A 21,320-nucleotide genomic window follows, 5' to 3' on the forward strand; every position below is an offset into this window, starting at 1 on the left:
TGATTGAAACTTTGTATGCAAACATATCCCAACTCTTGGGTGATAACATTTCTACCAGTTTCAACCATGGCCTGTATTTTGCCTTGATGAGATGAGCACTAAATGTTTTGCATTCTGTGCCTGGAACATCATGACGACAGTGCTTACTTTTGTTTCTCAGTGTAAGAGATGTCATGACCCATGATATTACATGTATCATATTAAAACTTAAGTAAAAGGTGATTGCCATTACAGTATCTGCCATAATTGGTAGTAATCTGATACAAGCAAGAGTTGAACATTCTAATAGTTTTAGCATTCTGCAATGTCACTTTAAAAACTGTATCACATTGCAAATTATTTACTGTGGTTGGAGCATATTTCAGTGTGATTTGAGTCCAGTATCTTGTATCAATGAAGAAGAATACTAGTTTTGTACACAATAACACCAAAGTCAATATGTTTATCCACAAAATGGTGATGGACCTACACGTACTGACATGTCAAGCCTTACATATGCAGTAGCAAGCTGAAGCAGGTGATTACATTTCCTAAAGAACAATGTCTGTCCTTACTGATAGTGACCAGTGACATGACAGCAGTGTATAATTAACAACTATAGCAGTGTAAGACCACAGAGCCATAATGAATAACAATGACTAGTACACTTGACATTATACACTGCCAGCTCACACTGTAGCACCGTGCAATTCTTGAACTAGGCAAAATGCACAAACATGTAATGTACATGATTTAAGACGCAGGAAAGATACCATGCAGCGTTCTCATGTAAAAGGGACATGGCCTGGCCACCTTGTAGTCAAACTTCTTTCAGACCAAATTCTATTCAACTCGTAAACTTGCCAAAGACTTTGAAAATCCCTGGTGCCCAGTCACCTGGTACCGTCACCATGCAATCATTCATTGCATGGCTAGCCAAAATGAAGTGTGGAAGGCCAAGACAGCCATCTCAGTGCCATCATAATTTTCTGCCAATCATGCCTCATATTATGCTTTTCTAACAATCTTCTTTTTTTTACCTCTGGAGTGTATAAATAGTAGTGAAGACATAATCTTCAACCTTACAATGGTATAACACTGGCCACTTCCAATTGAAATAAAAAAAACTTGGTGATGTTGAGGAGCTTGGGAATTATTTTCAGAATTTTTTTTTAAATCCAGAGATGCACATCAATTCAAAGAGCATGCCTTCACTTGCGTAATGGTACCTTTGTTTCTGCCATAGCCATGTTTATGTTGGATGTAAAAATTGCAACTTCAAATTTTGCACTGTCAGTCCTACTTTGAAGCGACTGGTGTTGAGTGGTAAGCAACTGTTCTGGAGTTGTATTACAGCATGACATGACAAAATCCAACTAGTCTTTAGGCTTTACAAAATACACCGTTTGAGGCAGGCTGTGTTCAGTGAATGCTTTCACAATGTTATGTTTGAATTGCATTGAGAAATAATATGCTACCTATTAGGACCATTGTGACAAAAGCTGTTCTTTTCAAAACTGTGAAACAAAATTCAATAGAAATTACAAAAAGTACATTATTTTTTTACCAATATACTCAATAGTTACTTTATATCTGTCTCAGATATACATGTTATCACATATGCAAAATGACAGCACAATACTCTACCATCTACTGAGACCTGTACCTGGTGATTTAAAGGAAATTTCAGGTGTACGTAAAACAAATATGAGTTAGCTAGTCTACATAGGAGCTGGCTATAATACAAGTGCCAGGAGGCTTTTGTTCATATCAGTAACACAAGTATAATGCAAATTTTAGATATCATATAATATTGCTAACACTTTCTTACAATCAAGTCAACAATATTATTTAACATAATATATCAATACAGAAGTATGGACACAACATTATCAAAACATAAATGTACATAATTTCTACTCATCTTTCAGCAGGGAGCTTTTGGAAAGTATGATCAAAAATAACTTTTGCAGAAAGTGAAATGCAGAAAACAAAATTTGTTCTCAACTTACAAAAGATGACCTTATACAATTTGTGGTATATCTGTACCACAACAAAACGTAAACCATCAGGAACTAATGCATGATATGATACCGCTTGTAAATTTATTACAATACATAATCCCAATGGCAGGACAAGAGCAAAAACTGTTTTCACCTATGTCACAAAAGTCAAGTGCAGATCCCATGGTAAGTTTATCTTGCCAAAATTCCACTTCATCAACATTCCTGGTTTTCAAGTCCACTGCATTAAATTTTTTTCCATACATTTAGGTCAAAATAAGATCCCATTCATTCAGCATATGCCATCCATCTCAGATAGTAAGGTAGAAGAAAATGCAAAATTTTCAAAAAAGCAAGATATGCATATAAAACACAGACCTAAAAAAAGTTTTTAACATGGGCTCTGCCAGTGCATTTCCAATATTTTATCATGTGGCTATCTCACTGTAGATTGTAGAGGATTTATAACTGAGATGTTTACCACCCATCGCAGGTACATGTATCTGGGTAATTAACCACCATTGAAAATAGTGTATATTTCTAACAATTGCCAAGATTTCCTTCCAAAAGAAAGGGAACCTTGTGTACCAGTAGAACAGTGTACATGTAGTTATGTTGCCTTGTAGTAAAACCTGCTGTGGCAAGGCAGCTTTGACTATGTGATAGTTGTAGATCTGCACAATGAACCACTGAACTTTGCTGCACTGGCTTCTCAAGTCTCAACTACATTCTAAAACATCTGTCTCTACTTTCTCCCAATTAACCCTCCTAACTACATTTACGACTAAGCTATTCTCATTCAATTCTGCACAGTATCTTACCTTTTTTTCTTTTCACAGAACCAATTAGTACATGTACACAAAAAATAAAATCCTACCCTCCACCTTTCTTCGCTTGGCAGTTTGTTAGTCCAACTTTTTACCTGTCACTTTTTTTTTGCATGGAACGTTTTAACATCATGTTAGCCTCCAAGTTTCTTCTTTGTTTGTTTTTGCCTTTTCTATGTATATTTTAATCTATTACCAGTGCTGCTTAGCTCCAAGATGAATCATTTTCCTCAGGATTACTAGGGTCGATAATCTTAACGTGATTGAAGGGGAAATGTCCCGTTTTCCCCTTGAGTTCTCCCTCCCATTGCCCGCTGGCATTGATCTTGGTTACTCGGATTATGTCGCCTACTTCCAGCGTCAATGCCGTTGTGTCGTAAGGACTGGGGATTTTCTGTTGTATGACGCGCGCGTACACTGGGCCATTCTGTGGGTTGGGCAGGGGGTGGGGTGTGGAGGCTGATGTGGCAGATGCTGTAGAAGACGATCCTGATTCACTTCTTATGCCAGCTGCCTGTGGGTCATGGTAGCCGGGCGGGGAGTGGGGCTGCTGGGGATGAGATGGGGCAGCGCCTGTAGTGGTTGAACCAGGTGGGAGTACCTGGACGTACGGAACGGGAATCGAACCCTCTCTGCCGTCCTTGTTGCGTACAGTCCACCACTGGTCTTCATCCTTTCTAACGACAACCAGTATTTCGTTTTTCTTGAAGGGCAAGTCCTCTGGATCGTTTCCGTCAAAATCGTAGAGCGCTCGAACGCGTTCCTCCATTACACTGGGAGTATGTGCGGGAGCTAGAGCCTGGGCCTGGGGTTCTGGCGGTCCTCCAGCCGGCCGCTGCGCTGGAACAATCAACGTGGTCGTGTCAAGGTAGTGTATCTTGTAGAACTCGATCAAAGCCGGCAGGTCATCGAAATCCTGGTCACCAATCCGGAAGCCCTTCTGCAGTCTGTTGATGATATAGTGGCTGACTTTGCTGTTTTCACTGACAGAGAGCACGAAGTCCCCGGGACAGCTGGAACTGTCGCGTACCAGGAACGTCCCGTGCATCTTCCCCTGCAGTAAGTCCTGTGTGGGAACACGGGGAATAGGCCCAAAGTACCACTGTCCCATGTCACGGGGGTTGAAGTTGGATGCTGCCATCGTAATTGGTTTCTGCTGTGTAGAAAAAGTAGGAGGACAAAAAATAAAAGTCATTATCAGCATAACAGATCCTTGAATAAAAGTAACACATTTGTTTAGAGGAAAGATTAGGCAATGAGTGTGTGACCCTGTATAAAGAAAACAGAAATAAAACCTCCAAGCATAAGATAGGATCATGAAGCTGGTTGCGAAGCGGTCAGCTCGTCAAAGAGTTCACCCTGTAGGTGGCAAATGAAACTCCTCGACAAGACATAACTCCACGTGGCCAGCTTTATGACACTATCTTATGACACTGTAGGTTCTGCTTACAAAGAACCATGTTGATATTTACATCCAGTGATTCTCCCACCCATCGCAAATGTTCATAGCTGATTGCTTCAGTTTAACTTCTACCCCCCAAACACAGGAAGACCCGACATCCCCTTACAAACAGGACCAATCATTGGTACAGGACAGCCCTTCCAGATAAGAACCAACAACATCCTTTCCTCTGGGACACAGCTGTTTTCATCTACTCAACAACTGCACTGATAAACTCCTCCCAGAGGGCAGCCCTTTTAACTTATTTTGAATTTTTCAGTTTCACAGGTCACCACAAGACACCCCCCAACTCACTGACAGTCACCTCAAGAAGCTTTTGTAGTTGCGATCAACTCCTGGTAAAACTTTCAAACAGGGATACAGACCACTGACAGGTATTCAAGATTGAGGTATGAAAAGGATAGCCTGGGTACCATCCGTATTCTACTGGGGCTCCTTACACTCGGTACCCTTTTTTTAAGGGGTAGCGAGTGTAAGGAGCCCCGGTAGAATACGGATGGTACCCAGGCTATGAAAAGGGTTCTCATGAGTAAAAGTAAAATGTCTTCTCAAGCTACACCTGACATCATTTATGCCTGTCAATTGTTGGAAACTGATTCAGTTCTTTATGTTCTCAAAAGAGTCCAAAAAAACCTCAATGTTCACGCAAAAATGCAGTAATGCAGCTTCAAGAATGTCTGCATCTCAAGGCATGTATATACCTCTAAAATTTGCTTTAATAGACCATTATAAAGACATGCCTTCTGGGAAATTTACAAAGTGCATCTGGACTATCAACTTAAGTGCAGTCACTGGCAAAGTACATTGTTAGATTATGTTAATTCTGATACATGGCACCACTAGGAGTAGTTAAGAACAAAGAAAGTGAATCAGGTAGGTATGACATCACGACAGATGAACTTGCAGTGCAAGAACAAAAGTGAATCAGGAGAATATTCCCATTGCCAAACCACCCATTCTACAAACTTGACCTCTCTAGCTGTTACAGCAGCTGTTACTCCAAAACATTGGATTGTAAGAAAGAATGCAGTATCAATGCCATTTTATACCATACATTGAAAATATACCTAGAAATCAAATTTCAAATAAAAAAAATCCATATTCTGTTTTCTAATTCCAGTAGCTTAAACTATAGCTTGATGTCTTCTAAAAAAAAAACAGATAACAGCAATATCTTTTATACTTTATGAAGGATAGACATCAAGGTGGACAATATTTCAAATACAATCTCTTCATCTAGATAAAATTCCTTCCAAACATTTTTGACGGACATCCATCACTCTTCTTCAGTGTCAATCAAACCGGAAAAGAGTAATGGATGTCATTCCAAAGGCCTTCTATTATTTTTCCACTGTTTTATTATCTTCATCTAAGTGATTACAGACAAAGGGGAAAAAAAGACATCGTATACTACTATTCTAAATGAAAACATTCCAGAAGGCCATTTCTTCTCCATACAGATACTGCAAATGTTTCCAGTTTTCAGCTGTCGGGAAAGTCTGTGACCCATGAGGACCTACCACACAACTGGCAGTGTAATTTGCAACAATAAAGACCTACAACTTGACCTTGCATCTAACCTCTTCAGGAAGCCCTCTGGTCAATGGCAAATGGCAATTTCACTACCTCATCAAGGGACATGAATCCTCAATTTTTATGTGAAATTTGATTAGTGCTTCCTAATGATATATGACTAAGACCAATGAGGCATGTAAGTGAATTATGGTTCCTAATTGTTTGATATTGTCTGCTTCTTTTCTCTAGAGCTCAGACATGAAAGAATCTGTTTTCAATTTACATGGACAGGGCTTGAGAGGCAGGGTTGCAAAGAGGGCTAACTCGTAACTGAAAAATCAACCATGTCACCAAGCCTACCTGTGATTTTTAAGTAAGTAGTTGCTGACAATGCGTTTGACACAATAATGGTTTGCTAATAAGGCATTTGAGACAATAATGGGTTGCTCATAATGCAACATGTGTCTATGATCTGGTTGCCTCAAAAGTGAACCAAAATCTATTTACACAAGGGTGCTGGGTCAGCAGTGTTACATCCAACTATGCATTGAGTCAATCAGAATTTTAAAAATTTTCATTTTTTTTTAATAAAGAACATTTTTTGTACCCATCAGCAGTCTTCAAAGATCATAAAGACTGTTTGATCTTTCCAAACTAAGATGTAACTTAAATGTGTCATTAGTTTGCATGTGAGTCACTGACTCAGATTCACAGAAACTGACACCTGTCTTGTTGAGGAACAGAAACTGAAGAAACAAAAACTGAAAACTTTAGAAGATGACTATTACTACCTGGTTATGCTGTGTAGTAACTTGACACATGGCAGGAAAACATTCACACTGATAGTTCTATGGACTAGAACTAGAACTGACAAGGAAAGTGCATACTTAGTATGGGGGAAATGTCTTGATATCAGAAGGCAGAAGTAGTAATATATGGCTCGAAATCAAAACTAGTTAGATACTCCCCCAGCTCATGATGTCCATGGAATTGTTGACTCATTCACTTTTCTTTTCCTACTTAGTTAATTATTATCCATAAGAACAGAGTCAATGTAACCACAGCAGAAATATCTCCTACATACAATGTAACACCCAGGAAGTGAGACATTGTTAGTAAGTATCCGGCCTAGAAAATAAAAGAGAAGCTAAAGGGAAAGCATCCTTCAATGCTTCACATTTCTGCACATAATTCAATAAGAAACTTAAGTCAACAAATTACATCTAATGTTGTCATAAAAGTAGATCTTTTGTCTTTTAAGTGACTTGATCTATAAATTTTACAACGTTATCCACACATTTGCAAATGCCTTAGTTGGACAGTGCCCAGGTTGAATAGTTTCTGTTATCATGTCTTAAATAGTCGTGGTGATGTTGTTGGCTACTTGGAGGATGCACAGAGGTCAGTATGGAGGCTGGGTTGATGGTATGAGCAGAAAACGTGACAAAACTGCGGACAAACTGTGGACAGAGAAAATATGGCGAAACGTGCCAACCTCTCCCCCTCCCTCCCTCAAACACGCACAGGAAGCCATTACCACGGAACTGTCGACACCAAATACAGAAAATTAAGCACACAGTACACTAACACTAGAGAACGCACTAGGTTTGTAGGACAGGGGGCGTACAACGTTCCAAGAATTCTATGAAATCGATATTTTTGCCTCCTTTGGCGTCGTTTTGCCCAACCCTCCGGCTAAAAAATCTTGTGGTCCCCACCTCTCAACGGCTAGTCCTACGCGCTAACCCTTGTCGCTACGGACATCGCAGAACACGGCGTCTATACGGCTCCCACGCGGCCTCAGGCGTCTGTAGAGTCGGTGTGAGTGGAAGAAGGTGGAAAAGGTGTCTCAGAAGACGTGAAATTTGCCATGATTTTCAGCAGGAAGTTCCGACAAGTCCAACATGTCCTCCCGCTAATTATGGCCAATCTTCCCGGCATGCAGCGGGCTGCACAGGCGCGCTCGGCCCACCAAACATGGCCGCCTCCAGGGAGAGTGGAGCACAGGTTTGTCAAAATCCGACTTTTTTTGCTATTTTCTGGAGCAAATTTTGACAAATATGCGAATATTTTATGAAAAAGATAAGACGAACTAACGTTTGGAATGAGCGCATTGGACTGACACCCTATTCGCCCTGTTCTTTTTTAGTTCTAATCTTGACTGTGTGTTTGTTTTCATTTTTCCTCACCCCCACACCAATCCATCTAGCCTTTCTAGGTCAAATTCCTCCTAGGTAACACTATTTAACACGGTTTTACAGACTTTCTACGAAATATCTGTCCACAAGTACGCTCCCTCGCCCACACATATTTAACCTTACTCTGAATTGCAAGGCCATTGGGATCATCATCATCATCATGGGTTACCCCCATATAACCCCGCAAGGGGCAAAGTAGGGGGGGAGCTGAGGTCCCGGGTTAGGGCGGGCAGCCCTCCTGCCTGGCGCGGAAGCTCTCAACTGTGGGAGCACTTACTACCGCACCAGGCAGGGAATTCCACTCCGGAATTGTTCTAGGAAAATATGAGTACTTGTATGTGTCTGTTCTTGCAAAGATTGGTTTGTACTTATGTTGATGGCTGCCTCGGGTTCGCCCTTGGGTCGGAATCAGTAGGTTCTGTGTGTCTATGTTAATCTTGTTGTTAACTAACTTATAAAAGAAGGTGAGGCGGGCGTTCCTCCTCCTTTCGGAGAGAGGACGCCACTGCAGGTCATTGAGCATTTGTGTCACGCTGCTAGTCTGCCGGTAGTCATTGAGGGTCACTCGGGCTGCCCTGCGCTGGACGGCCTCCACCGCCTGTATCCCTTTGTTGGTGTACGGGTCCCAGACGGTGGCACTATATTCCAAGTGGGGCCGTACCAGCGCTTTGTAACAAGTGGCCTTGACCCTGGATGGACAATGGGTCAAGTTGCGCCGAATGACCCCTAGGACCTTACCAGCTTTGCTAGTGGCGTGGTTGATATGGGTGTCCCACCGCAAATCGTCGGACAGTTGTACTCCAAGATAGGGGTGGGACTTAACACCGGTGAGGGCTTCTCCACAGAGGGAGTACTGTGTTAAGATGGGGTGCTTCTACGGGGTGATATGGAGGATGTGGCATTTAGAGGGGTTGAACGACATAAGCCAACGATTTTGCCATTCTGTTAACGCATCGAGGTCAGACTGCAGATCTTGAGCGTCAGAAGGCTTGCTGATAGTTCGATAAATCAAGCAATCGTCAGCAAATAGCCGAACATGTGAGTCTACGGAATCGGGTAGGTCATTAATGTAGAGCAGGAAGAGCAGAGGGCCTAAAACAGTACCCTGCGGAACTCCAGAGGTGACCTTAACAGCTTTAGATGTTCCACCGTCAAAGACGACCGTCTGGGTTCTCTCCGTAAGGAAGGCCCTAAGCCAAGACTGAAGTAGGCCAGAAATGCCATAGTGCTCGAGCTTGCTCAGCAGACGTTCGTGAGGCACTGTATCGAATGCCTTGCTAAAGTCAAGCACCGCGGCATCGACCTGTTTGTTCTGGTCCATGTTTTTGGCCAGGTCTTGGAGGGTTAGCACCAGCTGGCTCTCGCAGGACAGACCCTTCCTGAAGCCGTGTTGCGCTGGGGACAGAATGCCATGAGTGTCTAGATGTTTCATCATGTGGCTGTGCACGATATGTTCGAGCACTTTACCACAGACCGATGTCAGAGACACCGGCCTATAGTTTGCAGGCAAGGTTCTGTCCCCCTTTTTGAAGATTGGAGCGATGTTAGCTGTTCTCCAATCTTCAGGAACATCTCCCGTGGATATTGACTGGGAGAATATGACCTGTAATATTGGCGCAATTTGTTCGGCTACAGTCTTCAGGAGGCGAGGTGGTATTCCGTCTGGTCCTGTGGCCTTGCTGGGGTTAAGACAGGAGAGCTGTTTGGCTACCCCCTCCACTATGATGTTAAGGGAGGGGATAGTTGGAGCTTTGGGTTCACCAAGGGTAGGAACGGTGGTCTTATCCTCCCTGGTAAACACTGACTCAAACTGGGCCCCCAGTGCATTGGCTTTTTCTTTGGGGTCAGATGTTAGCACCCCCTGATGTCTTAGGGCCGACGCACCAGTAGAGTCTTGTCTGATGGATTTGACATAGCTCCAAAAGGCCTTGGGATTTTCCTCGATGTTAGACTCCAGATAGTTGGAGACGTAATCCCTGTGGGCCTTCCTAACTCTCTGCTTAACTCCCTTCCTACACCTCTTGAACTTTGCCCAGGCTTCACTGGAGTTGGACCTCCTAGCCTTGGAAAAAAGTTCAGACCGCTTACGCATAGCTTTGCGAATCTGGGATGTTATCCAGGGTTTGCTGGATTGTGGCCTCACTTTTTTCCTGGGGACATGCTTATTGGCAGCACCACTAACGGCTGCCTTAAACAGCTCCCAGTTTTCTGAGGCAGTATTGTGCTGAGCCTGGTCTGCGAACTCTCGGCTGTATGTTACCATATCCTGTTGGAGTGCATCGATGTTAGCTTTCCTCCACAAGTATATGAGCCGATCTTTTGTGTTTGATGTTTGGGGCTTTACTTGAACATCAATCAGCGGGATGTCATGATCGCTGAGACCTGGCAAGATTTTGACTCTCTCCACTAAGGTGGAATTTGTGGTGAGAAACAAATCCAGGGTGTTCGAAGTTTGCCCCACTGTATGTGTTGGTTCGCAGACCATTTGTTCCAGACCACAGTCGTTGGCAAGGCTGATGTAATTGCTAGTGAGAGTGGATGGATTCGAAGCGGTGGTATTAGCTTCAGGGTTCCAGGTCGCATCCGGCAGGTTGAAGTCACCTGCTAGCCAGATGTGGGCATTGTTGTTATCAGCCCGCATTTGCAGCACTGATCTTTCTAGCGCTACAAAATCATCATGACCAGCTGAGGGGGGGCGATAGTAGGCCCCTATGTAGATGGACTTACTGTTAGCCAGGTGGACCCGGACCCAAGTCAACTCGCAGGGACAGTCCGGGTCTGGGTGGTGGGTTGCTATGATGTTGTTCTTTACAGCAACAAGCACACCCCCTCCCCGGCCAGCTCTGTCTCTCCTGAACACATTGTACGTGTCCGGAAAGATTTCGCTGCTGCCCACTGACGAGTCCAGCCACGTCTCAGTGCCAACAACAATGTCTGGTTGCACAGCTTCGCAAAATGCGTGCAGTTCAGGTACCTTATTGCGGATAGATTGAAAGTTGATCACACAGGTCCTGACTGGTTTGGTATGTGTGCGGTCGCGAGGCGGTGGAGTAATACCATATCCGATAGGCGAAGACGTAGCGATAGGTGAGCCGATAGATCTTGCTGGACTAGAACAGGTGCTGGTGTTAAAAGAAGAGAAACAATTAGAAGTTTCGAATACTGTAGTGTTGAAGAGGCTGGAGCTGAAGTTAGGTAGGCCGCAGGAGCAGCAAATCCAGGACACGTTAGGGTTGTTGATGGTATTATAGACCGGTGTTGACATACCCATGCAGTCAGTATGGTACCAGACATCACATGAGTCGCAACAGATGGCATGCCGGCCGTCCACCTTTTCCCACCTGACGGCTCGATGGCATACGCCGCAGGGGTACTTCGGTGCCCTACATGTAGGTCCCGGATTTAACTCCACATCTCCAGCCAGAAGGATTATCAGAGTGAGACTGAAAAGTGTGAATTTAGGTCTGCAGTGGGGTGCTAGTTTACCATTAGAGTTAATAAAGATAGAGACTAATGTTAACTTCAGGGAGTGATTGGCACATGTGTTGTCCAGCAGGGGAGTTAACGGGAATGGACTGTTAAAGGATGGGTTAAGGGTGTGAGGTTTGCCTTCATGCCTGGGAGTGAAGGGGGAGGGATTATGGTGAGGTTTTACAATTAACGCTAAGCAGTGGGCTGTTAGTAGAATGGTACCCAAAATAACTGAGAATGTAACGAAACATGTCATAATGCTTGACCTGCAGGGGTACTCTCCTACTCAGCAGGAGGAACGCCACGCTGGTGAGGGGCGAATTACATATTGAATATACAAATATACAATATACAAAGCAGAAGTACTATGAAATGAAAAATGGAACGATCTGGTTTTTCATCTAACATTGAATGAATGAATGAACATTATTCATTGAATGATGAATGAATGAAAAAAACCTTTGTTGTGGATTTTTATTCAACTTAGCTGGGGCAACGACGCAAGAAGAAAATCGTAATATTTTGGCGTTATTTTCTTTGCGACGTTGGGGCGGAGCCCATAGGGCTAAACGGTATTTGCGTATCCGTTCCGTGGAGATACCTTTTCCTCCGGTTTTCTGCACGTCCCTGGCTTCCCTGGAGCTACTAGTCTTGCCTACTGCGCCGTGGTGTTTGCCGTCTTCAAAACCCCCTGAGTTAGTCTCTACCAGACTCCGGATCGCTGGAAAAATCGTAGAAATGGAACAAATCAGAGGAGTAAGCCGGCCAGAGGAATATAACCGGCCAGGGAACAGCACGCGATCGTCGGAGTCTGTGGAATCCCGGTGTCTTGTTTGATGTCCACTAATCGCTATCCAATAGGTGCGAAGTGGCTAAATAACCCTTTTATTGCTTTCCTACTCGCCCGTGACGGTCCAAGCGGGGCGAGCCTGTCACATGTGACCTTCCTCTAAAATTAATACTCGGCAGTTTACAGGCTTAAATTCCGAAAAAAAAGTACATGAATAGAAATAACAGACACGCCGGAGCGCGGTTCATGTTGTTCTGAATAATTAGTCAAAACTTTATTGACACGACGAGTACCGTACGCTTGACGGCCGCCGACTCTGGCCGGTCTGCGGCCAGCTAAAGGCCGAGGCTGCCAACACAACAACAACAGCCCACTCGATACTGCTGTCACGAAATGGAGATCTAGAAAAACATGTGAGTGGCGAGCGACAAGAGAAAACATAGCGATAACCACCACAGACTATGGTTCAGAAGTCAGGACCAAACTCGGCATTGAGGTTTAGCAGCGAAGAACTCGGGAGGACGTCAGCGAATCGGCCACGTGATTGATGAAGAAGGCGTCCCAGAAAGAAGTCACCCGCTTCGAAACGAAAGAGATCGCAAACTCCCCACACAAAAACATCGGCAGGCCCCAGAAACTTGGTGACCTCGATGCGGTGTTACCGGACTTTGTAAGAACCACACAGCGGCGCCATTTTCTTTGTTTTGTTTGTGCGCTCGGCTGGCGGGAGAAATCTGGCGGTTTGATTCCGAATTATTAATTATATTTTTTTTTTACATAAGTAAAAAGCTCACTTACATATTACACTTTTGACGCTATGAATTAGAATAATTCTAGCTAGAAATTTGTAGGTTTAAAACGCATTTTTTCGTAGTTGCTCTTTTTTTAACAATTTGTGTGACCAAGGAGGTTAAAGAAAGCCTTGGTGTGACGCCATTTCTGCTGCTGTTGTCTGCACGCTAAGATGTCGCTGGCATTTTCTGGAGATTTATGTAACCTCTTAGCAAAACGTGAATATCGTAAGCATTCTGTAAATTGTATGGAGAAACTTTGAAAGTGTAGTGTGAAATAGTATTGATAAATACAATTGTGTAAATACGCAGCGAAGTTCAGCTCGTAACGAATTTGTTTGCGTATGATAACACGCCATGCTTTCATACCCATGCTTTGATACCCTTGCGTTTGTAAAAAAATTACGACAAATTTTCCGTATAAATAAATGTTTATTTCTTGAAGAACGACACACTTTTTATTCCTGTGTGAATTACTAGTGTTATGTGCGCATGTTTCGGTTACGAAATGGAGCATGATTGTGAACGTACTAGTATAAACATGACTTGACACCAGTAAACAGTGCCGCATCAAGAGGGAGGGGGGTGGATTCGCGTAATCAAAAAGTAGCCACGATGAAAATTTAGTTGTCGTTAAAACCGCTAAATGTAAGTTATTGTTATAAAATCAAGGATTGGGAACAGTTTGACGTTTGTACCGAAAAAGGCTTATAGAAATAGTCCGCGTTTGCCGGACGCTGGTAGACGCGCCCCACGGCGCGTCAATTGATTTATGGCTTAAATGATCTGAACTCTGAAGCTACTGTCTTTGTGCAGAAAATGAGCGGATTAGTTTTATGGCCTTTCAACTAACCGAAAGTCGACAGACTCCTGGGATCGCGAGCTGTTCCCTGGCCGGTTATATTCCTCTCTATTTGTTCCATTTCTACGATTTTCCAGCGATCCGGAGTCTGGTAGAGACTACCCCTGAGTACTCCACAACGTGACCTGTTACAGACATTCCCGCTCCCCGAAATCTTCCGAAGCGTTGTTGGTCATGTTGGGTGGCGGTTCGGCCATAAAACGGGAAGCTCGGAATCGCCACCGAACATGACCGACAACGCTTCGAAAGATTTCAGGGAGCGCTGCCGAACAGCCAAAATGGCGCCCCGATTTGTAAAAACAATGAGGAGTGTTTGCAACAGGTCACGTTGTGGAGTACTCAGGGGGTTTTGAAGACGGCGAACACCACGGCGCAGTAGGCAAGACTCCAGGGAAGCCAGGGACGTGCAGAAAACCGGAGGAAAAGGTATCTCCACGGAACGGATACGCAAATACCGTTTAGCCCTATAGGCTCCGCCCCAACGTCGCAAAGAAAATAACGCCAAAATATTACGATTTTCTTCTTGCGTCGTTGCCCCAGCTATATTCAACTGAGCTAAGTACAGGTCTCGAGAAAGACACGTTACAAACATACAGGTATTTTGGTCTTGCAAAATGCCAGCAACATCTGTTTATTAATTAGAAGAGGGGCCTAAAGGATCTACTATCAACTATAAATAGGTTTGACTTCTTGACAATGGTGAAGATGTTATAATTTATGGGTTTAACTCCTACCTGGCTGAAACCACTCCAGTCTACTCTGGGTTACACTATAGAATGAATTGGAGTTTCAAGACCTTTGCCGATTGATTTCAACCTTTAAAACTGGTGTATTAATTTTGTTTGTTATTAATTATGCGAATAAGATCCTCATTTGCATTAATCATACTAGCTGTTTATCAATATCATTTCCTCCACCCAGATAGATCTAACTATCAATATTCGTCTCTTTCAGAGTAACAAATGTCACATGTTGCAATAGTCCTACATGTATAGTGGAGCAAAGCGGTTTTACACAATATCCTCATTAATTATGTAATCCAAATTCTGATTAGCATAATTGATATTCAACCATATGAAGCACCACCTAAGCTATGTAAATACCAAAAATCATGACGATCCATCATTACATGCCCTTTTTTGAGGAAGGAGGTTGAAAAGAGGAACACTAAAATGGCCCCTGCAGTTTAAAAACAAACTGCTAGGGGCCCAAACCTACCAGTATATCACTTACTCTCAACCTCAAGAGCTGCCTACCACTTAGAAATCATAGCCACACCATGTCTAGAACTCAAGATATCAAAACCAGAAGTTCCACTGAAGTACCGTAACAAGTTGCTAGGCAGCTAGGGGGCCAAAAATCTAATCATTTTCTCATAATTTTCATACCCCTTGTTCCTGTTGCAGCTACTGGCAAGGCTGGGTAGCAGACCATCCCTGGTCCAGCTGGAGACAGCCCTCTTCAGGGCTGACATGGGCCCAAAGTCAGGAGATGCCATTGAATTGTACGGACCTGAGGGGACAGTAAAAACCGAGATGCTACTCCACCTGACAGCCAGGTGAGGGTTGCAATTGGACAAGCCCATATGAAAACATATCATGTAAATCTTTGGGCTAGTGACAATTTGGTTTTGATAGTGGAAATGAGCAGGCTTTTCATTTGACGCCATCTGGACCATGCTTGATTAAAGTGTGCATCTGTACAGCACACAAAGGTGCTACTGCTTGATCCTATTATCTGCCATCATGACTTCAATGAATAACCTGTGTAGGACCAACGAATTTTTACTCAACCCTGCAGGTGTATCCTGCCAGCATCCCTGGGTGGGCTGGAGGCTGGCGTGGTGTTCATTGACAATGACTACCATTTCGATATCCTCCGGCTTGTGACAATACTTGAAGGCAGGTTAGACACTACAGACGAAGACAGAATGAAGCAATGCCTGGGCAGACTGTACATTGTGAGGTGCAACAGCAGCGAACAGTTAGTGATCACTCTGCACTCTCTGGAACACATCATTGCATCATCCTCAGAGGTAGCTCTGCTAATAGTGGACAGCATCTCAGCTTTCTATTGGTTAGACAGGAGCACAGATGACAGCATGTCAGGGCAGGAACTAAACCAGAGACGATGTGTGGACATTCTGTCTAGATATCTCAGTGACTACGGGATTGTCCTCATTGCTACCAAGCAAGCTTTATTTGGGCACAAAAGTAGGAAGAACCAAAATGAAGATACCACATTGTCTCCAAAACTTGAGAAAACAAAAGTGGAAAATGTAGAACACTATGAGTACATGTGCCATGCTTGGCAGAACCTGATTAAGTATCGTTATGTATTTTCAAGAGCTACAAAGAAGGACATATCTATAGAAGAAAATGGTAAAGACATCTCTTCTTTTAGTGCTACTATGATAAAGCCAGTAGAACACAAATGTGAATTTACTGTTGCCGATAGAGGGATCTCCTTTATGGGTTCATTGTATAACCAATGCTGAAAGCACATTTGCATTTTGAAGGACAGTGTATTTTTGTAAACCTCACAATTTTGTTGCCTTAACAGTCATTGAAATGATGATGACTGAGTGTAGAAACTATTTGAAATAGCTACAATGCTGCTACATTGATCAACATTCTGATCATTATTAAAAAACAGTTTTCCAGTCACAGAATGTTTCTGTTGGTAATTTTCTAGCCTGATTAATATTAAATCATGCTTACAGCGGCCCTGCCGACATCCAGGAAGGGACCAGTTACAGCCCTTGACAGCGGAGTTTGCGTTAACAAACATTGTAGCTGAAGGAACAATACTTCTTAGTGTTTGATTTCCTGGAGAGGATAATGACTCTGTATGTGTACATCCCCCCATTTTAAATTGTATCCTGAGTAGTAGAACTGTAGTCAGGGCTTGAAATACCACCTGCATATGCAGGTTATTGCAGGTAAAAATGGAGCTGTGCAGGTATTTCTGGTGTCTACCTGCACCTAACCTGCGCTGGTCCATATAACCTTACTAGGTTTTGTACATAAATATCCTATGATGTAGGTGCATGTGGATTGTTCTTAGCTGCATCGGTTGATACCACCTATAAAGTATAAAAGAAAAAATAGCAATGGTTCCGGAACAATTTTAGTATGATCCATAATTCCTAAATTCAGAAAAAATAGAGTGGTGCAGGTAAAATTTGTCTGGTGCAAGTAATTTTCAATATAACCTGCACCAGTGCAGGTATGCAGAAAAAAGTATTTCGAGCCCTGGTAGTAGACTAGTTAAGCCTACTTAACTATGCTAGATATACCCCAAAGTTAAAATCTCAATTGTTTTACATGAGTCTGTCATAGTTCAGGGCTCTGCCACCTTTCGTTTGAAACTCCCGCTATGCTAATGGATACTCAACAGTGTGATTGAATCTTGTGACATCAGGATTTGGCATGTCCCTATTAGTTCTGATATACATGTATATGAATAGGACTTTTCAACCAAGTTTACCTTCGACACGTACCCAGCATTGCCTGTGACTTAGAAATGCCTAACACATTGATTCCCCTTAGTTTGTCAGAAATTCCTTGAAATCTAAACTTGAAAAAGCCAGCTCAAAAAGCCCTACCCCAGTATTCATATATATAAGGACTAATGGGGACGTGGCACTTCTTGACATCACAAAATTCAATCAGTGAGTAGAGAAGCCACCAGCATGGCACTAGCTAGAAAAGATTTTCACAGCTGTCCTGCCTCTATTGGTCTATTGATTATGCAATCCTGTTTGTATGGAAATATAATCTTTAAAATATCCTGTCATGTGTAGAGAAAACATAAACGCAAGACATGTGTGTCAAACCAGATAATTGTTGAACTATCTATCACATGCAGTATATGTGTGCCACCCCAGAACTGTATCAAACAGTATGTTAGGACAATAAAACAGCAAAAGACTTTCCTTCCTCCCTGTCCTTAGTGCTGAAAGTTGAATACTTCTATGTATACCCTGTTCTTAGTATTCCTTAGTTAGAGGACAACCTTATCCTTAGTGCTTTTCCCCTGTTGTTAGTGCTGAAGCACCTTCCTTCGTGCTGAAGAACTTTCTTATGCCTAGTGCAGAGGGCCGTCTCTGTCTTTAGTGCTGAATTGACCCTCCTTATAGCCTGTTCTTATCACTATAGCTTTCCTATCCCCTGCATTTAGTGAATGGAGTATTACAGTATGCCCTGTTTTTATTGCTGAAGAACCTTCCCTGTCTAGTGCTTGAGGCCTGTTCTCATTGTATTGTGCAAAATGCTGGCACACACAGCCTTAATTCTCACTGCTCAAGGACCTCACCCCACTGTATTCCACAATTCCCTTGTTCTAGTGGAAGCTTGCCTGATCTCTGTTTACTTCATGTGTGTTTGTTTATGAGGTGCTTTTATGATACAGTAGAAGCAGCCTAATTGCACGGTCTATTTGCCAGTGAATTTCGTGCAATTATCCGACTGGTGCAATAATCTAGCTGGACCACACCGGTTTGAGATTTTGGGGTTCCGTGCAGTTAACAGAAGTGTGCGTTAATCCGTTGAGCAATTAACTGGCTTCTACTGTATACAATATTGTGTGGGCATGCAGGATAGATGAGTCTGGCTGCCTCAAATCTCTGTCATATTTATATGCTTACAAGTCAGAGTTAGCTATGTCCCAACATGCTTTGTGCCCTTAATTGCATTTAGGGTGTAAATTTGCCAATTTCCTGGTCTTGACTAGAGCCAGATCTGTTGCAGCAGGGGTAAGTTGTGTTTCCAGCTTTGCTCAAAAGAATTTGTTTTGTAAACAAAACTCTACTTTTGTTATGTAGATAGGTTTGCTTGCTGTGTCTGTGTCTGAAAAAGAATTGTCTGGATATTTTCTAGATTTACGTCGATCTCTTAAGCATCAAAGGCAGTACTATAAGCATTTCCACCTCCCAACTTTATATTCTCCTGAGGTAGCTTCATACCACCATATCTGTATTGGCTACATGGTCTGGCAGTAGGTACATGGTGAGTAATATCTGGCTACTGTAGTAGCTGGAGATGTATTTTGTTTTGGAGACCACGTCTGATTTGAAATGTCTATACTATACAGATGAGGAATGGACTATTCCCATCAAATACCCCGCCCCTTTCAAGTTCCAACACCCTAGTGAAAAACAGTGCTAGAGGTAATCCCCAAGCCGCCAGTGGCCAGTTGGCTACTGTTTTAGCCCTTTTGATCCTGTCTTATGTGTGTGTGTCATCGGTAAATCTGCTTGGAGATTACAATAGTAGGACAGAAATGGGTGCGGCTGCTATATAGTTATAATACCAACTCATTTCGGTCTAGCTTTTTTTGCCCTGAAATCCTTTCAGAACTGTCCAAAGAAAATGCCTTCTTCGTTGAAGGATACATCCACCAAGTACAGCTGTTAGAGGAGCAGTCATGAAAGGGGAAGCTGGAGATACAACATGCCGCTATGATTTCTTACATGTGCATCCTACCCACCAAAAAAGTGATGTGATACAGTGCCTACCCCTCCTGAACTTGATGGGTGCAGCCTTCAACAAAGAAGGCATAGCCTTTTTCTTTGGCAATTTCTGTCCTACTGTTTTTGACGAAGGTGTTCGTCAAAAACAGTAGGACAAGTTAGCGTGGCCGAGCGGTCTACGCGCTGTGTGGAAATAGCGATTTGCTTTTGCAGCCGTGAATCGTGGGTTCGAACCCCACTTGTAACAATTTTTTTCTTTGTTAGACAAATCTCATGTAATGTTTTTTGCCGGTGCATAGCACCGGCTATGAGACGGGAGAAGCGGTTGTATGGATGCATGGATGCATGGATCGGTCACTTTCACGAAATAGCCCTTCTATACGTGCTATCGCGTAATCGAGTCAGCGTGGCCGAGCGGTCTACAGCATGGTACCTATCTTCCGTAGATCGTAGGTTCAAACCCCACTTGCTAAATTTTTTTTTCTTTGTTAGACAAATCTCATGTAGTGTTTTTTAATAGAAGAAAGACCAATTCAGTAATTCGATGTTTAAAAACTCTTTTTTTCATGTGATTTTGTTTAACATCCAGGCTTTTTCCAAAATACGCACCGGCCAGCTTTTTTCAGAAGCTTTCTTGTTTAATAGAAGACAGACCAATTCAGTAATTCGATGTTTAAAAACTCTTTTTTCATATGATTTTGTTTAACATCCAGGCTTTTTACAAAATACGCACTGGCCAGCTTTTTTCAGAAGCTTTCTTGTTTCAAAAATTGAGCCAAAATCAAATGGATATGTAGATGTTATCCATAGAAATGCAGTTGTGTTATGTTATTGATAGTGTCAACACTAGATCCATATTTATTTCTTTTATATACACTCTCTTGCTGTCCAAAGATCTTCTATAAAGAAAAGGTCCATACAGAATGCATGTCAAAGATATTAAAGAGGATTGAGAAAAAGAACAGTAATTTGTTTGCGTGCTGGTATTTGTTTCATTTGTATATGATCCGATAGCCAAAAATTAAAGTGCATGGAGTGAAGGATCATATCATCTTGTATAATTCTATATGATGTTACCACTGGCATCTGTCAAATAACACACAAAATTTAGTACACAGATATTTGCAGGATAGAACCACCTATGATATTTCTGTCAACTTTCTCCCTCTCTAAGAAGAAACAGGGTCTCACAAGTAACGTTATACCCACAGTGTATTCTTCCTTGGCAAGCAGTATTTATGAGAGAGTTACTTGTGGTGGCATACACTACAACACCAGAGTCTGGAAAATGATCAAGCTGTTTTTCCTGCTGGTGATGATCTGGGTCCCCCAAGGGTTTCCCAACAGGACGTCTGCTGCAGTGGACCATGCTAGGTGAGGGCAGAATTTAATATATAAGGCTTGCATAGACAATTTCCTGGTCCCTATTTAGATATTCATCAGGTTCTTTCATATGACTTGAATTGCACTTTGAAATTCATAAATCTGATCTGCTGAAAATAATGAAATCTCTACATTTTTCCTAAGCTCCCAATGAATTACCTCCTAGTTTTTCTGCCTGTAATGTTGAGTCATATTACCAGTACAAATTTTTGCTGTGTGTAATGTTCTGTCAACATGTGTTTAAGAATAAATACAGACTAGTACATCACCGACTGGAGGTTTAAGAATGATTAAATAGTAGCAAGTCGTCACACTCTTATTCAGATTTGACAACCACAAACTTTAGTAAAAGAATTGTTACCCAAACCAGTACCATACAGAATGGGGTTGTAGGATGGCAGGTTACTGTAGCACACGGTTAAAGTTTATCCTGCTGTTTGTGTACCCCACAGTCTGACTGTTGTGAGGGAGAGTAGCAGCCAGCACCACAATGTGTCAGTGTCGTGGCACTTTCCCCAGCTCGGGATGAGAACCGCAGACAATGTTACCGTGTTCAAAAATCTGAT

At 42.6% G+C, this 21,320-nt stretch overlaps 2 protein-coding genes across 2 annotated transcripts in view; one reads left to right on the forward strand and one right to left on the reverse strand.

The window, feature by feature from the left end:
• Positions 1 to 7,673, reverse strand: part of LOC118410849 (crk-like protein) — a gene marked incomplete in the record, with an annotated part of 8,242 nt that extends 569 nt beyond the window's left edge. The window contains 2 exon segments of the mRNA XM_035812699.1: positions 84 to 3,965; positions 7,505 to 7,673. Of these exon segments, the coding sequence (XP_035668592.1) occupies positions 3,015 to 3,950 (936 nt within the window).
• LOC118410850 (DNA repair protein XRCC2-like) lies at positions 7,635 to 16,566 on the forward strand. Its single transcript, XM_035812700.1, has 3 exons — positions 7,635 to 7,793; positions 15,305 to 15,456; positions 15,699 to 16,566. Exons 1-3 carry the CDS (start codon positions 7,764 to 7,766, stop codon positions 16,393 to 16,395), a joined length of 879 nt encoding a protein of 292 aa, XP_035668593.1. The 5' UTR covers positions 7,635 to 7,763; the 3' UTR covers positions 16,396 to 16,566.
• Positions 16,567 to 21,320: the final 4,754 nt, after the last annotated feature.

Source organism: Branchiostoma floridae, chromosome 3 (genome assembly GCF_000003815.2).
Source record: "Branchiostoma floridae strain S238N-H82 chromosome 3, Bfl_VNyyK, whole genome shotgun sequence".
Lineage (NCBI taxonomy): Eukaryota > Metazoa > Chordata > Leptocardii > Amphioxiformes > Branchiostomatidae > Branchiostoma > Branchiostoma floridae.